Below are 23,876 nucleotides of genomic sequence, written 5' to 3'. Positions count from 1 at the left end.
TGTTTGGGGTATTTTCCTTTCTCATGTGCACACTTGTTTTTTTTTCCACTGTGTGTATTGCGAGGCCTTAACAGATAAATTTATTCTTAATAGCCCTTGTTGAAATTGCTACGTGTTGACGTTACCTCAAATTTGTTTGGGTTTTTTTTCCCTTCATGTTTTTCAGATTATGGCACAGGCTCAGGGTTTGGGGAAGAGATACATTAAAGCCTTTTTAAAAGGTTTCTTTGTTGCCGTTCCTGTCACTGTGACTTTCCTGGATAGAGTTGCCTGCGTGGCAAGAGTGGAAGGAGCATCAATGCAGGTATTGCTGGAAATATCTTTTGTCTCTCAGGAAATTAAAAAGTGACTCTCCACTGACAATAGCAAGGTGGAAAAAATCTTTTTCTCAATTGTTATTAAATGACAACACTGTAGTATGAAATAGTTTAATTTCTACTTTGTTAAACAAATACTTTTGTGATATGAAAGAAAATCTTTTGAGAAGAAAACTTCCCAAAATTCTGTCTCAGTAAAAGGAAGAAGTAGTATGGAGAAGTAGTGATAAAGATATATTGTTTTAATACCTTCCTAGGCATTTAGAAATATTTGGAGCAATACCTTTTGTCTCTTGGGATTGATGACTCACAAGGAGGCTTTATTAATTTTTAGTAGCTGCATTATAGTAACTGTGAGGCAAAACTCTTTTTTGCCATACTTGCTCTTACTAGTGAACATGTATGGCACCATTGCAGTGAAGAATGCTGAAAGTGGCATGAACAATATATAATATTCATATATTAATACATGCTTATCAGGACATAGGTATCAGTTCAGTGTTTTTACTCTGGTTATACTGAATGTTTATACAGTGTAAGCAAATAATTATAAATAACCTGTGTAACATTTAGACAATAAATACTCATGATACTGAACAGCTACTTTTACTCTGTTTTGGAACTTGAAAAAGATATGTTTTAATGTAGCCAATTTCTGTATTGTTGCTTTGCATTTTAAGTCATAAGCAGTGCGCATTGCTGTGCATCACCACTGATAACCGTAATATATTTTGTTCCAATCATGCAACATTGCAAATAGCAGAGACTAAGAATTCTGATCTTGGATGTCAAACCCTCTTTTCTGATTGTCTGGATAAGCTCAGAACCTTGAAGAGAGGCTTCATAGCAATCAAGACCAGCTGCTGGAGTCTGAATTGTGCAGTATTTACACAGACAAAACTTGGGCTAGATCCTGGACTTGACTGATTTGTGTTTAATGCTATAAAAAACATGTGGGGATCTAGAGCCACATGAAACATTCAAGATGCAGATGCATATTGGATTTTCTGATTTTGGTTTTACATTTTTGTTTGTTTGAGTTTTGTTGCTTTTTGCTACTGGTGAGCATGACCTGAACATTTAAATTTTGAGGTGTTTTTTCTTTAGCATGCCACAATGCCTTTCATTGTTTGTTCTTTTCTGTCTGTGATCTAGTGGTCTGTTTGACATCTTTTCTTGCTTGATAGTTTTACCTCAGTAACTGAAAAGAAATTTTTTAGATTTTCCCTCTCCACAAGGTGTTGAGCCCCTCTGGTCAATACCTCAGTTCTACATTTTTGTGAAAGTCAAAGTCCCAGTGCTGGGCAGTTGTTTTGTTTAGTTTGGTGTTGTTCTGGAGTGTTGCTTCTCTAGTCACTTGAAGGGCATATCATTAACTATGGTTTATCCATGGAAGGTTTGGAAAACCTTCCAGTTATTTGCTCAGATTTATTCAACTTGACAAAGAAGGATATGCTCTCTGTAGTGGCTAGGGAAAGCAATATCAATTCACTGTCTGATTAAAATTGAAGCTCTTCCCTTGCCTCATCTGTTGACTAAACATTACCTCTGTTGATCGAAGTATGGCTAGCTTGAAAACTGACATTTGTAATTTTACTGACATCTCAGTGTCTGTAAAATTCTCTAGTTTTATTCTGGACTGTAGCACTGAAATAGAAGTTTAAAACAAACTTCTATGCATATGGATGTTTTCCAGATTACAAAAAAAAAAAAACCTAGTGCTTTTAATAAGATACTGATTTCTTTGCCAAGATTTATTAGACATTTAAACAAGTCTGACAGGGACATAATTATAAGGAATATATCCCTCTTTTGCAGAGTAGCTTAAAAGAGTACTGGTCATCACGTTGCAATTCTGTCTGTTTACTGTGTTCTTTGAAAAGTGATTTATACTGAATGTATCTGAAAGCTAGGGGTATGACGGCGTTTGAAGTTCAGTCAGTTTGTAGTCATCTATCCTTCAATCACATGCTTCCAATGATACCTTATTGTCTCAATTTGAAGATATCATGGTAAGATTTACAAGAATTGTTTGTAATAGACCTCTGAAATGTCTAGCTGGCTTTGTGTACTCATCATTGTGATTCCTGCTGGGCCTGAAATTAAAAGTTTCGTCAAGAAGCAAGAAATAAATCTCTCTGTGTCCCACACACTCTCCTGCTCTTGTTCCCTGTTGTGCTCTGCCTCCCCCCTCACTTTCTTTTTGTTTTGATGCTGCTTTGTAGTTACTGATGATGGTAATACTTTGATACCCTAACAAGCATGCTGAATAAAGCTTCTAATGAAAGTACAAATTTTCTGATTTATTCCCAGTCAAGACAGACTTCATGCATTTCATTGTCTCAAGCTGATGCTGTGTTTCTACAGTGCTTTCAGCCATAATTCAGTCATAATTCATTTCAGTCATAATTCTTGTACTGACTTCAGTGTATATGTATATTAACCCTAACCTATAGGGAATAACAGTGAACTATTGCATTTTATAATTTTAACATTTTTAATTGTGTAATTTCCTTTTCTATTTCTGAAATTACTGGGTTTTTTTAATCCTCACATGAGGTGGTTTTGTTGCTTAGGATTTTACAGATAGATGTGCTCATCTAGCATTCTGTTAATAATGAGTTTCAAGTGAGTTGTAATCTGTTTACAACATTGAATGTAAGTGACAAAAATAACTGGTAGTAAGATTTCTTAATTGCTTGTTGTGGATTTTTTGTGTGACTCCTCTTGTAGTGCTGGCTGTATACTTTAAAATGTTTGTTATTATGTGGCCATCTTGATATTGATTTATGTAATTTTTTTATTGAGTTTCATTGCTTGTCTGGTATTATGAACTCTTCATACATACTGATGTGGAAAAGGAACTCTCTATGGATATATAAATTTGTAAATTCCTTAAATTGAATGGACTGCAAGTGAAACAGAGATGGAAGATGACAGCATATGTGCAGCTTAATGTGGAAGTTCTGTTGCAAACAGTTCAATACCAAGGATTACAGCAAGTGGCTTGAGTGGTGACCTCTGACAAAGCACACTTGTTTCCACAGCAAACATTATTGAATGTTCTACTCCATTATGCATAATAGCAGTTATTATCCTGTGGCAGTTTCTCCTAACTTTATTATTAGAATTACTGTACCTAAGCCTGTAAACTCATGTGAATATTCCTTATGTTCCCCAAGCTTCAAGTAAATAAGCTGTGACTATCACTAGTGACATAAAAACTACCAAGTTAATAATTATTTATAGTAAAAGGGAGTGTTTTATCCTCCTGCTTATAGAACCTTATGTCCTATGAGGCTTCATCACATGGCTGGGGATCTCAATTTGCATGCTTTTAGCATTAGATTAGTTAGTGGTTAGAAAGAGTAAATGTTTTGTGGCTTCTGCACCACAGTTTAAATTAGGACCTCTGTGTCTCATTTGTAGCAGGCCGTTATGCCAAGAACTTGAGCAAAGAAGTCATAATGCTTCAAGCTAGAAGAAGGAAGAGGTCCCTGTATTATTTTGTTTCTTATAAAGAACCCTTGTGAACCTATTTGTTGACTCTCTTTGAGAAGCTCTATTTTGGTTTTGCTAGATCTGAAACCTTACTAGTAGTAAAAATATCATGAGGAATAAGTTGTGTTATTTCTCTACTTTTGCTGTAGAATCCAATTTTTGTAAGTTACAATAGAGAAAGGCTTGCTGAAGCATTTAGATTTTCTTTTTTGTAATAGATAAAAGTAATTGTTGATGTAAAATGAAAGTCTCCTAGTTTTCCTTAAATTTCTTCTAACAAAATTGTATTTTTGTCTGTGCATTTGTCAGGTTGTTTTGTCAGAAAGAAAAGCCCAACACTGTCATATTTTTCTCAAACATAACGTATAATGAGTTGGATATCCACTCTGTGTGTCAAAACCACATTAGCTATTGTTAAAAATGTATTTATAGTGCATTAAGTTAAAAAGATTATGTAATATCTAAATGCATTTCAATTCTAAAGCATTTCCTTTGTTTAAATACAGAAAACAGCTGCAACAACCCAACTAGGGCAATACTGTACCTCCCTGGTGTATTTCTCTGTAAGATGTAGTTAATATAGATTTATTTGAGAGGAAAAGTCTGTGAACAGTCATGTAGATTTTTTCTAAGTATCAGCTGTGAAATACATCATCTTTTGAAGCAGTGGTTTTAAAATTTCAATTTGTTACATCCTTTTGGCCCTTTAACATAGATACTTTTGAATACTAAGGAGTTCAGTCTGTGAGAATATCCTATATGTATGATTCCTTCTTTGTAAGATCAGTCTCTGCCTTATGCTTAGTACTGTTGTTAGCTTCTGGCCCATATCTGCCTGCATTTAGCAAAATCAGTATGACTGTGAATTGTTAATGGATTTGTGTGTAGATCAGTTGTATGTAAATAAACGATTCTTTGGTGGAAAATGCTATGAAGGTGGTAAATGATTTTGGAAATCCTGATTAAAACCTGTTAATCAAATATCTGCTACTTAACTTCTGGTTTTCATTTATCTGGTTTTTGCAGTGCTTAGAGTCTGGTAGATAAAATAGTGATCAGTGTTAATATGTTTATAGCTTAGACTTGAACCATATGTCTATGGATGTTAAGGTGATCTGCTTTGATCTGCAGACTTACTTGACTAGAAACTTGCCCATAGTCCACAGCTCAAAATGTAACTAGCCTTGTTTGCTGTTGAAGTAAACATATTGTGTCATATCCCTCCCCCTCCCCCAACACATTTATTCTTTTGACCTATCATATTGCTTACTGTTCATTTGAATTACACCTACTGAGGACCCCAGCACAGTACTTCCTCTTGCACCTTGAAAAGCAATTTTTTCACAAGTCTAATTTGACATAGATGTTTTTCAACCAATCAGGTTAGCAAAGAAAATATGAAGAAACTGTAGCAAAGAGAAATCTGCACTTCCAATTGCTTCTGAATTAACCATCTGTATTTAAGAGCAAAGTTTTGCTGAATGAGAATACAATTAAATTTAACATTGTGTAATTACTTGTGTTGAGAACAGTTCATTTCAGTCTCCCAACTGGTTTACTTATCAAAGGTACTATTGATCTGGGGAGGGGCATATCAGCAGTGAAAGTCTAGTGGTTCTTGGGAAAGTCCAAGTTAGATTTAGATTGTAAGGTGAGCCCTAAAACCCTCTTCTACAAAACAAATGAACAAGCAAACAAAAAACAACCACAAAAAAAATTAGCTAATATTGCAGCTCTCATACTGACAAATGAGGGGCTGCCTAATCTCAATACTCTGTTTTATTGCATATGTCACCTAACTCTAGAATCTAAATTAAAGGTCATCTGCTGTCCAACTTGGAGATACTGTAATTGTATTTGAAGAGACTGAAAAAGCTTACTGAGAAATAAGCTATCAGAAGACTTTAGCCTGGAATACTCTTAAATACTTTCTGTCTAGTAAAAAGGAGTATTTTTATTGAAATGAGCTCTGCAAAACTAAATGCAGACAGTACTGTGACGGACTACTTCCTTCCTCTGACATTTCCTATGGGTTAACTTGGAGCCACCATTGACCAGCTACTCTGGTTTTGTATCACATCCCACAAAATAATTATGTGTGGTTCTACATACCTCCTAATACTCTGTACTCATTAATTACTTGGCTATTTTAATGCTGATTTTAGTGACCAGTCTTGTTTCTATGTGTGGTTCTGTGAGAGTTCAAGCTCCTATTTATCCTGTTATGGAAGGCTCGCATTTACTGCCGGTGCATGCTGTAGGTGTAGGGTTTGTTTTTTCCCTTTGCAAAGGATGCTGGAATTAGTACTGTTATAAGTACATATTTAATTTTTAGTGCATTATGCTTGTATAAGCAGTAAAATGCCAGCAAAAAAATTGTTGCTTTTTTTCTTTCTGGGAATTAGTGTTTTTAGTTCTTCTTTGATTTTAATATTAAATGATAACCACTAAAGGCAATCTCTTCTTTTCATCAGGCTTCCTGTAAGTATTTATCCTTTGTAATTCGATTTACATGCAGTAGTGCACTGAAAGATATGAAGTACAGTTTGTCAGAAATTAATTATATTTAACATGTCATTTAATAAAGAAATATATTTCTCATAATACAACAGATTCCTGGCCTCTTACAGTAAATGGGCATGTTTTTACTGATTTTAATGGATTTTACCTGTTGGTGGAATGAGAGGTGGAAAATCCATAAAGGAAATGTAGATCTAAAGATGATTGGGTTTTTTTTGTCCCCCTCTCTCAGCCTTCTTTGAATCCTGGGGGAAGACAAGCATCTGATGTAGTGCTCTTAAACCACTGGAGCATTCGAAATTATGACGTACAACGAGGGGACATTGTGTCATTGGTGTAAGTAATTTTGCATACATTTCAAAACGTGCTTATATAGATGTTGAACCATCAATATTTAATCTAGAATCATGTAAGTATATATACGAGCAAGGAACATAAAATTTTTGATAACATGTTATTGTTATTCCTGTCATCCATTTTCAAAACTCAAATGTTCAAAGAATGCATTACCAAGTTTTTTTAGAAAAGAATGCTGTGCAAGATATGTGATACAGCATATATGTATACCAAAACTGCCAAGAACAAAGAGTTGTGAGATAAAGAGAGAAAACAGATAAAACATTGTGGCTTTAAAGTTGTTTGGCTATACACTCATATTTTTGAGAAATATAGTCTTTCCTTATCAACTCATACTTTTTTTTGTCCTGGAGAAATATGTCTACTGAATAAAATTTTAGATAGGATCACAAGAATTCAACCACCTTCCTAATGGAGAGATGGAGCAAAAAAACCAATTTTGCATTTACAATGGGAAGGTCTGTGTATCAAGTCAAAAGGTGGCAGTGTTTCACTGTTGAAAATATTCAAGATTAACAGAGGACAGAAACTCCATTTCAGCCTTAATATAATATAGAAATGGAATGTCAAAGTGTGTATAACCAACACAGTGATATAATACATACTCGTACTACATGGTTGGATAGTTTAAGCTTAAGGTTTTAGTTTTCTAAGTGAAATGCATATTGTGTAGATTTTAACAGAAATGTCTTTGGAAGCTATATTATCTGGCTTCCTTTTTGTCATATATCTCTTTTAATTTTCCCATTTTTTTGCCTATGTCTTCCCTGTAGTGGTAATTTGTAAGACAATTTTCGCTACCAGCTCTTAAAGCCAACCTTCTCACATATTCTTCTTTTGTTAGACACTTAAAATTTACATTGTGATCTGTCTTCTTGTCTGTAATGTAACATTTTCTGTAAATGATCCAGCTACAGATATGAATTAATTCAGGTTTGCAACAACAATATTGCAAAAGGACTCTGATTTCAGGTCGTTTAATGATTGCTTGTAACATCTCATTCTGCCTGTGTGGGCATCCCTCTGCCCAAGTCATGCTCTGGTGATCGTTTAAACCAGTCAATGTAACTGATTAGTAATTAATAGACTGAACAGAAAATGAGCATGTTGTCTGATCAGAACACAGAATTAGCAGTTTCATTCTTGTTATATTTTTGATTGTTTGTGATTTCATCTGAGATTTCGGCATTGACTGCTTTCACTTTGCTGTATGTTTGAGCATGATAACTGGTCTTTTAGATGCTGTGGGTTTTTTTGTATATTTGCAAAATTTTACCTTATCTCTAAGGCAATTGTGAAGTTTATGTACACTCATATGGAAGAAATCACATTGCATTTATGAACTGTACTGAAGTTTCTCTTAGTCTTTGGGAAGTACATTGAATAATCAGATTAGAGAATTCAAAAAGGACTTTAAGATCAATACAAAGAAAGTTAAACAATGTAAATATAATCTATTGAATAGTTCTGGTATGAAAATATTGAAGGATATTTTATATATCAGTAACAACTTTTAAGTTAAGTAATTCATGATATGGGTTTGTCAGAATCATCTTTGGCCTAATATTGTATTTTAAAGTTTTTAATTATGTTATGTTGTAAAGGCTTGCAGGATATAGTAGCTGAATGTGATTTTGTACTCATGAGTTTTTCAGACTTAATTTTGGTAAATTAGGCTTTTATTGTCTAAACAGGTTAGTACTTTTATCCTTTTCATTTTGATTATTTACCTATGGTTACTATAACTCACTGGTGAATAGATATCCTACGTATATGCTTGAATTTTACTTGGTCATCCTCAGAGGAATTGACTGATTTAGCTAAGGCATGAACAGGGAAGGCCGGTCTCCCACCAGCTGCTGCTTTTTCTGTTCCTTCAGAAATCCATTTGAGAAAGTGTTGATGTGACTGAGATAGGCAAATAGATATGTAAACCTTCTTTTGTGTCCTTCTTGGCTGCTTTACATTTGTCCACTCTCTCCTCTTTGCCAAGTTATAGCAGAAAATGACTAGGAGGTTATGGAAGGGTAGTCTCTTGCAGAACAAGAGCTGAAGTAAAATATTCATTCATGGAAGCTTGACCAGGGCCATCCAAACCGATCGTTTTCTTTGCACCATGAGGTGTCATTCTGGATGGCTGCTATTTCTATCACAATTCTTAAAAGGGATTGTTGAGATCCCAACTGGCAAAGTCCAGCATAAGTAGGAGGCCAGCAGCCAGAACTTGGAGCAAATAGATGAGTTAGTGTTGATGGTCCTGAACGACTCAAGAGAGAATCAGTGAGCTAGTGGTTATGGATTCTGATACTGCTTGCAGATCTAAAAGTTTTTCCTCTCTCGTCCAACTAGTTCTTGATAAACATATATATTTGTTATATTCTGACTTTTATTGCAGATGAACACCCTGTCCCCAAGTTCTTGGGGGTATTTATGCCTAGTTAAGGTACTAAGTGAAGATTGCGAGTCTCTGTAATCCCTGTCTCTGTATCTGATGTAGATGAAACCATGTATCACAACCACAGCTGTGAAATTAGCCACTGTGTGTGCAAGCATGTGCATTTATCTGGTTTTGGACATCATATTTAGAATGGCATTAGTCCTTAAAACTATAAAATTAGAGTCAGATAAAAATAATGGAGAGATAAGTTCGTAGCAAAAAATTACTTGTTTAATCACGGTTTAGTGTTTTACAAATAGTTAAATCTTACCTCAGCCTAGAGGCAAGAAGTTTTTTTTTTCCTCTGAACTTCAACTCATCCTTATTGATACCAGAATTAAAAGAACTCAGTGTTACATGTTTAACTTTTGAACTCATAATTTTAAGTTGATTCAAAGCTGTGAGAAATACATATCATTCTTAACTTGATCACTTGCTCGAGCTTAATTTAGGTACTGCTATATTACTTGGACTTATACAACTAAAAATCAACACAGGAATAATTATTTAATAAATTAAGTAATTTCTCTTATTACACATTCCAGAACACTATCTTTGCATCTCTTAAAAAGCTTTAAAAAAAAAAAAAACAACTGTGTGGTTTTTTGGTTTGTTTTGGAAATGCATTTATTTAGCTTCGAAAAGAAAACAGCCGTGTGGCACGGGGTCACTTTTCAAAGATAAATGGATGCACGTTTTTCAATAACTTTTGTATTGAAACAGGCATTCTGTTTTGTGAGAGCTCTGCTGAGGTAGATACGAGCAGTTATGTAGAACTTTGTCAGATGTGAGTGCCAACAGCATTGTAGCTGTAGCACTGTGCATCACATTGTAGGCTGTACAGGTCATGCAGTTCCTCGGGAATATGTGCTGCAATGGCAATTCCCAGTACTTGTGGAGATAATGCTCTTCTATTGTGGATTAATGGACATTTTTAACAATTTACCTGTATGTAATTTGGTTTCTACTGTGCAGAAATGCAGGTATTGTTATAAAAAGATGCTGCTGAAGAGTGGTTTCTAGGTCTAGAATTCATTTTGGTTGTCTTTATGGAAAACCCCATGTCCTGATTGTAAAATCATGCCCTCTTTTTATTCCAAAATTTTTTTTTCTTAATATAGAAAAAAGTTGGTGCAACATGTAGAATGTTGCATATCAGCATGTGTATGTAGAATGGGTATTTTATTGATGTGACAAAATTTGAGTAAGTTTTTGAATTGAAGACACAGCAGTATTAATTTCGACCTTTAATATGTTTTCTTAAATAAATAGAAGTTTGGAAATTGTCTTGTTCCTTAATTGGTTAATAGGTTTTTAACAAAGGAATTAACGACTGCAGTATAAATTATGTTGTTAGATTTTTGAGTGATGAAATTTCAGGGTTGTAAATATTCCCAGATGCAAATTTTAACCCGGAGATTAAAAATTAGAGGTTAATTTAGAGTTTGAGTTTTGTCTGTAATAGAGAGAACACCTTCTCCAAGGTGTGACTGAGAGCAGGAACCTACTTGCTGGGTAAGTTCCAGGTGTCCCTGCATTTCTAATGTAGATTTCTAATGTAGAATGTGTTGTCCTGTGTCAAATAAAAATAGCTATGGTAATTTAATCTGGAAAAAAAATGACAACCAGTGGTGTTTATTCTGTACATTCTGAATGGTAACATGCTTTTAGAGGTTTGAACTATAATAGCTAAATGAAAATGGGCAGTATGTTTAAGAACAAGGAAATAAATGTTGTATATTTTGTCAGCTTCTTGTGAGTTCTCATATAGAAATGTAATTCCTTTAAGTACAAACCCAACTTTATAGAAATTTCCTTGACATTAAAAAAACAAAAAAAAGCATACTTTCTATCTCCTATCCTTATTATCCTTATGAGGGATATAAAGTGGTTTCTGTCAGTGCTTCCTCTGACTGTAAGATTATGCTCAGACCTTTCAGTAAACTCCCTTACTTTGGATAAACTGCTAAGCATTTTTGTGTAAGGCTATGTGTGTTTGATCTTTGAAAAATCCAGTGCAGATCAGCATTCTGGAGGAAGAATTGGAGTACTGCATGTGAGGTTTTTTCTGTGACTGTGTCCCTCATTGGCACTCGTTCAGAAACAAGAACTGGAAAAGATAATTGTGTGATGATGATATTATGTGATTGTGTAGCAAGTTTCAATGTATACATACAAATCTGAATAATCCCATTTTTGAAGAAATCTAGTCCTGTTTAGTTGATTAAAAAAAAAAGGAGTTGTCTAATGGCGAAAACTGAATACATACTATTCTTAAAAGATCACTAATTGGAATTTCATTCTTGAGACTAGCCTAGTAAAATAAATATCAGTAAGAAGGTACTTATTGAAGGAACTGCGTTGAATTTGTAGTTGTAATTATAAAAGACTTTCCACTAAATTCTGATAGATATAACGTGAATGGACATTTAATGGTTCTTGTATTATTTTTAAGAAAGCTTCTTTCTGGACAACCTTTTACAAATACCTCTGCTTGACCTTCTTAAATCTTCCAATTTCTATTTTATTTTTGTTTGTATTTAGATCTCTGTACCAAGTCATCTGTCTTCTGGCAGGTAGGACACTGCAAAGGAGGTTGTGCTGACACAGAAGCTAAATAATCACTTGAGTTTCTGTTCCTCAGTGACCTCAGAAAATCATTTCCTATTCTGTTCTTCTAGTGGGAAAGAAACCTCTCATGTCTTTTCCTGATAAAAATCAAATATGTAGTTCTCGTTTTGTTATCTGTGTTACAATTTATTTTAGTGTAGATATATTAGATGTGTGTGTTAATACTGTTCATGGAAGAAAAACTTGCATCTTCTATTTATAAAGTAAGCAAAATCCATTTCCTAAGGGAACTCTTCAGATACTTTACATGATCCTTGGTTTTATTACGAAGTGCTCAGGATGGGTTTAAGTAGGCAATTATTGTAATACTGTGGAAACTGAGCAGTTGTGGAGGAAAGAACTTGTTGCAGTTAAAGTTATGGTTACTTGATTTAAGGTCTGTGGATATGAGTAGGAAGATCTAATTGCAAGAATCACTGCTGGAAAGGGTCTGGCTAGACTCTTTAGGCCAAAAAGTAACATATATGGATGTTATGGCTTACAGGTTCCTTAGTGGTCAAATTACAATTTGGATAATTGAACATAACGATATTTTATTTTGAAAAAGTTAATGATGTGGAAGTCAGTTAGGTAGCCTGGGCCATTTGTGAAAGAGGTGTTGATTAATTGGGAAGACTACTATAACGTTGTAAGTAGTGCCAGTGAGAACTTCATATTCTAGTTGATGTTGATTTCATTGGTCTTTCTATTGAATTAAGTACCTTGCTCTTGAATTAAGAAACTAGTTGTTGCTTGCTAAATATTTATTACAGTATCCACTAGAATACTATGCTGCAAGTTTACTAAAACCGCTTCACTGTTTATCAAGTTAAGCTTGTTGGAAGAAACTAGACATGAACCTTACTAACGTAAGCTAATGTAATTCAGTGGTGAATTGTTTATGAAATAATAAGAAGAAATTGTCATTCTGTCTCAGCAATGTATGTCAGACAAAATTATTAAATTATGTCAGGAACTTCATAGGGTATAAGTGTATCTAGAACCTTGCTATAAGACCAGTAATTTTGGCTCTAAAGGGAAATGTTGAGATAACAGACCATTATTTGAATGTTTTTGTTTTTATTTTTATTTTGGTTAGAATCCCATGAAGAAATTGGACATCAGGGTAGTCATCAGAAATTCTGTTTAAAATGTGAATTCCTGTTAGTTAATAAACAGTCATTTAATCTTAATGACTGGTCATAAGATAATTCCATACATTCCTGTGTGAGGCATTATTCTTACAGTGGCTGAAGGGTGCAACTTTGAAAAACTATAAATCACTATTGCTGTGTCTTTTGCTGGTAGTTGTGGGTTGGGTTTTTTTGGTTGATTTGTTTCTGGTTTTCTGTTTTTGGTGGTATTATTGTTTGGTTTGGGTTTTTTCCTTTTTTTTTTTTTTTCCTTCTGCATATAGTCTTTGTGTTTCATTTAAAATGTAGCATTGAGGGGCTTGACAAAAAATCAGATGCACAGTCTGGTTGAATTTACTGCTCAGGTAAGTAGCATAAAATTTCACTAAGACATATTCTAGTGAAAGTGGAGGGAAATTACGATCTCGCCCACATCAATACCAATTCAGTCACATAAAAATTAAAGCTGTTCTATACAGGATAATCTACAGATCTGTACTCCTTTTTTTGAGTATTTTGCTTCTTGGCCCATATGTATTGACACTGGAATAACTGCAAGTTATGGGTATATTGCAACTCAGTTAGGTTAGAATATGAATAATAAAAACAAGTTAATTTGAAGTTTCATACAAATATATGTACGTCTGATTCTTTGGAAAGTGAGAAAGATGGGAGAAAAACTGGTTATGTTGTGATCTTTAAATTGTAAGATGATTAGGTGTTAGCAGCTAATTAGTACATAAGGAGGACCTATGTTCTGCTGTAGGAGCAATGTCAACGGTAAATTTCAATCTCGAAACAAAATTAACTAATTTAGTTTGATTTAATTATTTTTACTTCACTTTTTAGTGATCAGGCATATGAGGAAGAGGAAAAAATCTGTTCCAACAAATGAAATAACTTTTGCCTGTGCAATAGAAATTCAATAGAAAAGGGAATGGCATAGAATAGTTTTTTCTGCTGTTTGATATGATGGACAGTCATAGTATGTAGGAGGTCCTGGGTCTAACTGGACAGCTGCTTGGAATGTTGCAGAAATTGCAGCCATGATTTTGTTGGCCAGAAAGCTGTCTCTGATCCTGTAACTCTCTGCCTGGCAGTATGATGGTTGACTGCCCTGTGAAGCTCATGCTGAGCAAAAGGAGCTTGAAACCTGCCTTGGTTTAGAAAAATGTCACTTTTACCTTTTGAAATATTTACAATTTAGATGCTAGGAACATGCTTTGCTCTAGCAGAATCTGGTGATGGAAATGCCTGCTGCAATGTACACACAGAAAGGTAACAATATATTTATCCTGAACTTTTTTTTCTTTAACCTTAAAAATATTTGACAACTCTGATAGGAAAATATTTGATATATTTTTTTTCAGTACATTTCCAAATGCTGAGAAGTAATTACTGGTTATTTATGACTGGCATTGCTTCTAGGTACCTAGAACTAGGAAAGGTTTTATAAGTCAGTGACATAGGCTACACAGTTTTGTTGCTGGAAGTGGCAGGAAAATTGTTTCAGCAACTGGTAGGGAATTCCAATGCTCATTCTCTACAGGGTATTCAGATTAGACATCTCCTTATGTAAATTCAGGCTGAACATCTGTGATACTATAGGATAAAAAAAGTTATGGGTATTCATATGGTTTTTCTTGCACTTGAGATCAAGCGTACTTTTGATTATGATAAATATAGATGGACCATAATTTTTGAATGTATACTCAATCTCCTGAACAGATAGCCTGGTGCTTTAGAGAATTGTTAAACTGAAAATAAACTGATAGTTTGTTGTAATTTCCTTCCCTTTAGGGTAAAGGATTTAAGGAAGCCAATGTACCAACTATGATTCCTAAGGAAGATAACAAATCAAAGTACTTAAACTTAGGTTCCATGAACTGATGAAATGCTGACTGCTGAATTCATGAAATAGTAGATTCAGTTTAAGATAAACTTCTCACTAGATTAAGAGTTTACCTTTCATATCGCTTTACTTGAATCATGAATGGTGCACATTTTGTATCTAAAGATGCTATATCACCTTCTATTATGAAGCACTTGTGTTATACTTAGGAAGAGAGGGAGTGATGAAAAATCTTTCTTTGTAGAATAACTCTGGAAATCAGCTTACCTTTTCTTTTCTGTATGAAACCATTATCTTTCAAAAAGATCCAGTTCCTTAGCATCAAAGCTTTCATATTCCAATGCTAAGTTCTGCTGCCTGCAGGAGTATGAAAGCTTTAACAGAGAAATATATGTAGGATGTTATAGTATGATTCAGTGGTGGTTGAAACCTAGAATGCGGTAATTTTTCTGAAGAGATGAAGCTTGGTATGCGTATGTGTCCTGGACATAAGCATTAACCAATTGTTTCTGTTTGTGCAAAAACATATCTAAATACATTTTAGTCTAGCCTGCTTTTGTTTTGTTTACAATCTGGGAAATACTGAGGATGTATTTTGTTTTGCAGGATATTTCATACATTGTGTTCTTGGACAAATTATAAATTAAACATTGCCACAGCTCACTTCGTATCTTCCAGTAATCACTTTCCCTTAGCCAGTTTAATCAGTTGTATTATGAGCAATAAATATGAACTATAGAATGTTACTTCTAGGAATCTTTCAATGAACTACACAGATGCTGACAAAGTGAATTTTGCTTACACATGAAAAATATTTATTTCCAATCTAATTGGTGAAGGTGGAAGAAAAACCATGGGTCTTGACCTGTACTGAATATATTGTGAACATAAATATTTTTGCATGTAATAAGCAGTCTTGGCCTTGTTTTCTGGTTTTTTTCAGCCTGTTAGCAAAGGCAAAAGCAAGGGAATGGCAAATTATCAGGTTTAAAATGATAATTAACCTTATCATCACTGTATTTTCTAGGGAAATTATATAAGGCTCTATTCATGAAAGTAACGTATGTTTTTAATGTGCAGTCATCTGTTCTTGGCAAGTGCAATTTAACAACATTTAACTTTAAATATGTGCATATATATTTGTTTAGCTGAAAGAGGACCTTAATGTTCTTGTCTGTTTATCTGTTGATTAGCTACAGAGAAATAAAGTCAAGTCTTCTTGGAGGTCCACAGCAAAAAGACAAGAGGCAGTGGCCACAATTGCAGCAAGGGGCATTCCGACCAGTTATAAGGGGGAAAAAAGTGCAGAATTAGAATGGCTCAGTCATTAGTGAAAGAGACTATGAAACCTCTGTCCTTAAGTAAAATTGTGCTAGCAAAAACCCAAGCACCTTGATCAGCCTTTCCAGTTGCTTGTGTTTTGGCCAGCAGCTGAAGTAGATGACCCTCAGAGGTCCCTTCCAACCTGAATTATTCTGTTTGTCTGAATCAAATGGAATTTCAGCAATGGAACTTTTAAGACATGATACATAATAGCTATACACTTTCAAGGTTAGAATTCAACATTACCAGTTAATGTTTATAGTATGTTTGTGGTGTTTTTAACTTGTTTAATAGCACGGAAGTGGATTTTCTAAAATCCTCTTAACGTGTAGATGTGGCTGTGATATTTGTCATATAGCTGCTTCTAAAACACCTAGTCATGTATTTGAAAACTATTATCTTAATGGCTGAATGTGCATAGAATCGTGTGTTTGCATTTCAGTTTTATAGCTAGATTGCAAATTCTCTAAAGGAGAAACAGCAAGTAGTTTCAGGCATATGCATTTGGTGAAACAATCAGTGGTGTGGGTGGCAGTCTGAAAGCAGACATCTGAAGACTGGGTAGTGTTTAACATGCTATGGTAAAGGGAATGCTTTGCAAATGTATGTGGACAGTAGTTCCCAAGTGAGAAGAGGAGCCTGATTAAAGTACATAAGCAATTGTTTGCTCACTTGTTAAATTTTCAGTTAAATCTGACCATATTAATTCGTAAAAGACAGCGTCAACTTTTTGACTGAAAATCAGAGAGAAATGTGTCAGGAATAAAGGATAAAAGACACCTAAAATGAAGGCAAAAAATTAATGTGATAGAAAACTGAAAGCAAAGTGAGGGATTACATACTAATTTTCATGTCTTGTCTGTAATTTAATGACTTGGTGTAGGAAGAATCAACAAGAATCTTTTTCGTTTATTTCATAAATAGAACTTAAATTTATTTGAACTTGACCCATGTCTTCTGCCAATATGGAGCAGAAGAGTCTAGCCTGCTACTCTCTAGCCACTCAGCTCTGATTTTACCTGCTATTGTAGGTATCTTTTTTCTGACTACCTTTGTGAAATGTAAAAAATTAGTATAAAAGCAGAAATTTGGACTAGGGAAAAAGGTAGAAGTAAAAACTTAAAATATTGTTCTCTTAAAACCATGATCCATAGCATAATGTCATTTAGGGTTTCAGTAATTAGTGATGTATATCTTAATGCAAAAAAGAGATACTTAGTGATATTTCTTATTTTATTTGTTAGTTTATATGTTTGCTTTAAGGGATAAATTAGTGGCATTCTCAGAACAATAACTTTGATGTTTCAAGAACTAGGGCAACTGTAATGACAGAAATGTGGTCTTGCCATATAAAGGGAAGTATGTTGTCAGCAAGCAAATGATAATAGCATCCTGTACACCCAGAAGGCCTGCTGTGATGTTTGCGTCTGCATAAGATCCCCTTTGCCCTCAGAACAATCTATTTTTAAACTGGTGCTGAGTTTGACCTTAGTAAAGAGATAATGTTGGAAGATTTTTAAATGCGCGATCATGCACAGTGTGTTCCTAAGTCCTGTAAGACACTGACAGTAGTATTTTTTCCACAGCAAATTTGTTTTAGTTTGTACTTTACTTGAGTTCAAAGTGTTTAAAATTAAAGGGGAAAACTTGATTACAAATTATCTTCTTTATCATTAATTGATACAGCTTACCTGAATCCATGATCTGGAATCAGAGATTTAGATTCATTGTTCCATACAGTTTATGATGAGATGGTTTCACATTTCTGATTAAAATAGTAATAGCTTCCACAGAATTAGTTGTTAACTACATTTTCCTCACTGTGAGCTATAATTTCTTTATAAAACTTGTGAAGAATATAGATTGTTCCAGGTCAATATAACCATGACTTCATAGGAACAGCATGCCCACCTTTGATAATTGAAGGAGGCTGCTGGTATAGTTAACATATTTAAAATACCTTGCAACACCAAGAAATTGTAAGAACAATAATCTTTCATTGGCCTCTTGAGACCTTCACGTTTAACCTTCATGTTATCTAGACATATGTTTTAAAACTGTCAGCAATGGGAAGGTACAATGTTGGCGACTGGGAGAAATTTATGATGTTGTAAAAATATGTTAACTAACATTAAGTTAAACCTGATATAGCAAGACAAAGGACCCTTGAATGTCTGAACCCAAATATAGCAGAAAAGACGAGCATCTTAATATCTGAAACTTTTTCTAGATGCTTCTTAGTTTTGATAATTGAAATAGCTGAGCATGTTCATATAGAATATTTTCTCCTCTTTATTTCCCTTTTTTGTCTCTCCTTTTTGAGGAATTATCTCAGTGGCTATCTTTGAGAGAATTTTGAGTAGCTGGCCTTCCAGTTTTATCCTTCTGGTCAGTTCTTATTTGTAATCCTGTGGCCATTTGTGGTGTTGAAGAGACTACAGAGTTTGTAAATGCATAAAGTGGGTTGGCATTTATCTAAGTATTTACAGTGTGTAATAATCAATTTTGTGTTGTATTACTTTTGCAGCTCATGCCTCCCACTCTTCTAAAGTCTGCTGCTGTTTTTTCAGCTGTCTAATTCTAGTTTATGCTTTTCTCCTTTAAAACACTTAACAGATTTCTTCGTGCAAATTTTTTATTATGTATGTTTTAATCAGCTTTTACCTGTGGTTAGTGAAACAGGTATGACATAATAGAGCTCTCTAGTACATATGTGAAGAAATTGTCACATTTGAAAATACTTAGAGCTTGCAAATAGTTGTGTTTGGGATTTCAGCAGCAGAACTCTATGCAAGGCAGCTCAGCAGGGCTTTCCAGTTCAGGAGACTTGCTAATGCAGCAGCAGTTAACCAACGAGGGAAATTTAAATTTGAAGGGACTCTTCCTGTCCTGATTTGTAAAAGCCCTGCTGGGCTATTCTGGAAATTTCTGCTAGCAACTATATTTAGCTCTTCTGTGTGGCTTGTTTCAATTTGTGTGTGCAGCTGTATGTACTGTTTGCTCATGAGGTATTACATGCAGGTACTATTTGTTCATGAGGTATTACATCACAGCAACACGTACATTCTCTAGATGGTAGCAGCAGAGCTAGCAAACCTGTGTCAGCTCCTGGTATTCAGAGAACATGAACAGAACATTTGGTCTTATTAGCACAAAGCATTACTTCAGGCTAGAAATAATCAGTTTTGTTATCTCTAATTTACCAGTTATACTCCTGCTTTATTATATGTTAATAGCAATATGCTGAGTAAAGGTTTTGCTATTTTACTGTTTTTTTCTTTGTCTCATACTTGCATTTGACAAAGTGAACAAATAAATCACATCAATACTGCTTTTGTCATGAGCTTCATTTACATGAAGATAAAAGTTGTACAATATTTAATATCGTCTCGTGAAGAACCCTTTTGAACACAACAGGTTTATGATTGCAGTATTTATATATTCCTGATTGGTCTCCCATATGTTTTCTAAGAATAAACTGATTTTGGAGATTGCTATGGAAGTTCAATCCAAGTATAAAAGGTGAGCAAACATAGACTCATATGAATAGCTGATATTCAAAATTATCTTTAACTTAGGAAGAAAATTATCCACACTCAGATTTTATGAATTGTAATAGCAGAAATATCAAGGGATGTGAATTGGTGAGGTTATAATTTTTAAAAAAAGTATCTGTGGTATGCAAACTGGCAAATGAGAGGCTTGCATCATCATAATAATTATTACTTATTATTATTAATTATTATTATGCATATGCAATATTTGTAGACCAATTTCACATTACATAAATTTGGGAATTATTAAGTGTGGACACACAGAGGCCGTATTTTGAAACAGTTGGCATGCTGTAGCAGAATGACTGCAACATATTGCTCACACACACTGCAAAAGTTCTTAAACATATATGCTGTTTATGAAAATCAGTAATTTTCTCCTTTCCCTGGGTGACTTGGAACGATAGCAATGGTTGGTGCTGCCGAGAACCCAGATTGTCAAAGGATTTGGAATCCTTGTTGTTGTAATTCCTTAAAGTGCACGAGGTTCATATTGCCTGTGTGAAAAGAGACTGTAATCCCAGTTTCACTCTTACAAGCCCAGAATATTACTGTCAGCCTTTTCTCTGTAGAATCCAAATCCAATATATATATTAAAATATTTCAGAACAACAGAATACTTAAAAATAGCAAGGGAAAATTTTAATTGTATTTATTTTACAGTTTATTAAAAATATTTTAAAATAGTATTTACATTCTTTTAATATGTGGATTTATAGATGTGCTTATGGTCCATATTGTGTATAAAATTTTTAGATCCTAGAATGACAGAGTTATATTGGAAAACAAAATCCATGTTCATCAGATTGCATAGAGTGTGCATGTACCAGCTGAAGGTCCTCTTCCTAGAATGGTAAACTTCCGGTTAGATACGGGGATAATTCAGCATCTTTGTAATGTAGAGGAACTATATATAGTGGGTTTTTTCCAATTTAGAGCCCATTTAAAAAAAATAAAAATCATTGACTTGTGTATTGCTGCCCTTGACAGGGGGTTTGGACTGGATGATCTTTAAAGCTCCCTTCCAATCCAACCCCTTCTGTGACTTACAGGCAAGTAAGATTTCTTACTGAAGGTGTTTTCTTGCTCTCTTAGGATTGTTTTATTCAGAAGGAGAATAATACACTGAAGGGAATTTGTACCACTCCAAACTATGTATTGAGATTTATGGAGAGGGATGCTAAAGAAACACATTTAGGTTTGTCTCTAGTTAATAGGTTTTGGTGCTTAGATTGTATCTGTATCCCCAGTCTTTGCCAAGCCACAGGTAATGTGCTGCTGGACAATGAACTGCTTTGCAACCCCTGCTCCACTGGAGTGTGTAAATTTTGGGATGTCAATCTTGCCAATTTCGACCAATCTTAATAAACATATGCAGAGACATCAGAGAGCAAACAAGGAAGCTGAGAACAGGCCTGTGGGGGAGAAAAAAATTATATAATTGACACTTTTTGAGACTTCTCTTTTTTTTGATCCTAGCTGCATTTTGGTGACCTATTCAGTAAAGAAGGGATGATCTATTTTGGTGATCTATTCTAGAGAAGGGATTGTGACATCTTAATTTTATTTCTTATTTGGTTTTGTTTTGTTTTATCATTGCAGACTTCCTTAAACAAACAGATTATATTAATACTTTCATTTTTCAGTGCTGGCAACAGACTAGTTCATCTGTTAAAGTCTGGCCAGTGAACAAGTTTATTTTCTTCCTTCATAATATCTTTTGAATTTTTTATTTTTTTTTTATTTCAGAAGTCTCTAGTGAAGGCTTAGAAATGAAGCCTTTAGGTTATTATTTTATTCTTGTTTATATTTTGTCATGCCAAAGGATGCTAATTTTGGACAAGGGCATCATTATTCAAGAAAGTCCACGTAGATTTCTTTTGTTGCCTCAAGGGGGGTTTCTCCATTAAACTTCCTCTAATTATCTCTATTGTTTTAATAGTTAGATATCATAAATCAAGCCTACTCACCAGAATTTCTCTCTAGTCAAAGGTGAAAAATGAGCACTTCCAGAAATGAGTTTTTATCAATTACCCTTACACACTTTTTTTTTTTTAAATGATGGGCCAAATAAATACCATGTAATTTAATTGAAATAAAACCATATTTCTATATCAGTTTTTCACTGCTGTCCCTAAACTAGGTGAGCAAATTGTAATGAAATTATTTGAATATGTTTCACCATACATGTTAAGGATTATTTACATGCAATTTACTAATGCTCAGAAGAAATATTTTCCATGTTATATGGAAAATGGGTGACAATATGGGTGGAAATATGGGTGACATCTCATACTCTTCACTGCACATATCTTGGAGACTCTTTTTGTGAGACTGTAATAGCTGACCAACAAGGGTCTTCAATGTTAGGGTTAAATTTTCATCTGTTAATGAGTTATAGGTACTAAGTAATACTGGGGGGCTTCCTTAATGTTCTTGTATTTACATTATTTTCCTTTTTCCCTTCCTTATTCTGTTTGTTAAATAACACAGAAGAAAAAGGTCATAATTTAATGAATGACCCCTTGGATCACAGATGCTGACAAAATGAAGCCTGAAAATTTTAAATTGCCTGGCTGCTGTTATCCTAACACAGCCCATTAAAGTCACACAAGAGAGTGCAACTTGTTATGTAGTGAAACTGTGACTTTTTCATGCTTTCTTTGTAAACGTGACAAAATTTATGGATGGCATTAGTGATACTAAGTTGACAGAATTAAAACCACTGTTTATGGATACAGTTCAGTAACTTGATTTAATTAAATTCTCAACACATTGATCTAAGAGGATTTTCAGGCAGTATTTTATGACAAGGATTTGAAAGAGAATGCTGAAGTTCCCCCAAAAGTGATGAATTGATAGCAATTTTCTCATTTAATACGTACATATTTAACTAAATGCTTATTGTTTAGACTCTTGTGCTTTGAAACAGTGTACAGTGTTTTGTAAGTTCCTCTTAGCCTAATAGTATACTGCATTAACACTGGGTGTATATAGCATAGAGAGATTCAGCTCTACTCTAATAGGCACATTAGAAGTGGGGCATTAGAATCCAAGCTTCACTGATAGTATTGCCTATAATGAAAACTTCTGACCCTTAGTTCCTTTATTGATACCTACATTTAACATGGTGAATGGAACAGCACCAGAAGTGAGGTGATTAGGATAATCAATTATCTTTGTCAGAGGAGATAATGCCTTTTAATTTCTTAGTCTTTCCTTGTTTCTTCTGTTCCTTTCTTTTCTCAGGTTACCTGTCCCCATTAATAATCAACATGGTTGTAAGTCTACTAAGTACTGTATTATAACTCTTTCCTATTTGATAAGCTTTACTGAAAATAATAGGCAATAATAATCTGAGATTTTTAAGCTAAAGCTTTTGGGCACTAATGCAGTCTAGACCCGTGAAGTGAGTGTAAGAAATGATAAATTGAATGTCAGTTGATGCAAGAAAGTTGAAAAAAACTTCATTAAATTACTGATATAAATTTATGGAGATGTCAGTGTTACATGAGGGGTTCTGTTCTGTTAAATATGGTAAATGGATTTAAGGACATTGTGTTGTATGCATCTTAGAAGTACCTGACACGTTTTACTTGAAAAAGCAACATTACCAGGAAATAGCATTCACCACGTAGCAAAAAAGCTGTGTTTTATTTTTTTCTGCAATAGAATGAGATTATTATTAAAGTCAAAATTCATAACACTTTTAAAACACAAAATAATTCTGATTCTCCTTAGGCATGGAAGATTTAAAAGGCACATTACCTTCAACTAGGAACAAATGAGAAACTTGGCCTAGCCCCAACTTACTGAAAGCCAAAGTAAATCTTGAAATAAAGTCCCTCAGTGAGGGCTCTCGTAGAAGGGTAGTTGGGAGACCTTTTAGACTACAGATTTATAAATTAAGTTTCTGGCACAGTGATTGCCAAAGTAAGATGGACAGTCAGAAATTGGGATGTGGAAGTTATAAATTCAATGAAATTGAAGGCTACTTACTGGAACTCTCTGACAAACAAAATGTGTACTCCAGCACCTCTCTCCAAAGCTGGCAAAAGAAGATGGCAAATGTTATATGATTTCCCTATTTGTGTTCCCTTCCCCTTGTGGTTCTTCAGCATTGACGGCCATTTGATATGCATCTTTCCATTAAATAGTACCTGAATCTGTCCAGCACCTTTTTAAAACTAAACAAATTCAGGAGCAGCTGATCGATAAATTGCTAAATGTTACTTTCTCTACAACTTCCTCTGGCAACAAACTGCAAAAATT

At 34.3% G+C, this 23,876-nt stretch overlaps 1 protein-coding gene and 1 long non-coding RNA gene across 7 annotated transcripts in view; both read left to right on the top strand.

Moving 5' to 3' along the window:
* The window catches only part of IMMP2L (inner mitochondrial membrane peptidase subunit 2), a 414,978-nt gene that overhangs the window by 7,070 nt on the left and 384,032 nt on the right, over nucleotides 1-23,876 (top strand). For 5 of the 6 annotated variants that reach the window (XM_064655971.1, XM_064655972.1, XM_064655970.1 and 2 more), the window contains exons 2-3: nucleotides 167-304; nucleotides 6,571-6,674. In XM_064655971.1, the coding sequence (XP_064512041.1) occupies nucleotides 170-304; nucleotides 6,571-6,674 (239 nt within the window). In that variant the 5' untranslated portion in view covers nucleotides 167-169. Of the gene's footprint in view, nucleotides 1-166; nucleotides 305-6,570; nucleotides 6,675-9,090; nucleotides 9,113-23,876 lie in introns of those variants that run through there. The other variant, XM_064655975.1, reaches the window with a different exon arrangement.
* On the top strand, nucleotides 1,161-4,803 carry LOC135414777 (uncharacterized). The gene is made up of 2 exons (XR_010430826.1): nucleotides 1,161-2,329; nucleotides 3,747-4,803. It is a non-coding gene; the product is annotated as an uncharacterized LOC135414777 (long non-coding RNA).

The sequence above is a fragment of the Pseudopipra pipra genome, chromosome 5, assembly GCF_036250125.1.
Source record: "Pseudopipra pipra isolate bDixPip1 chromosome 5, bDixPip1.hap1, whole genome shotgun sequence".
NCBI lineage: Eukaryota > Metazoa > Chordata > Aves > Passeriformes > Pipridae > Pseudopipra > Pseudopipra pipra.
Note: the sequence above shows the minus strand (reverse complement) of the source record. Positions and strands in the feature narration are given on the sequence as shown.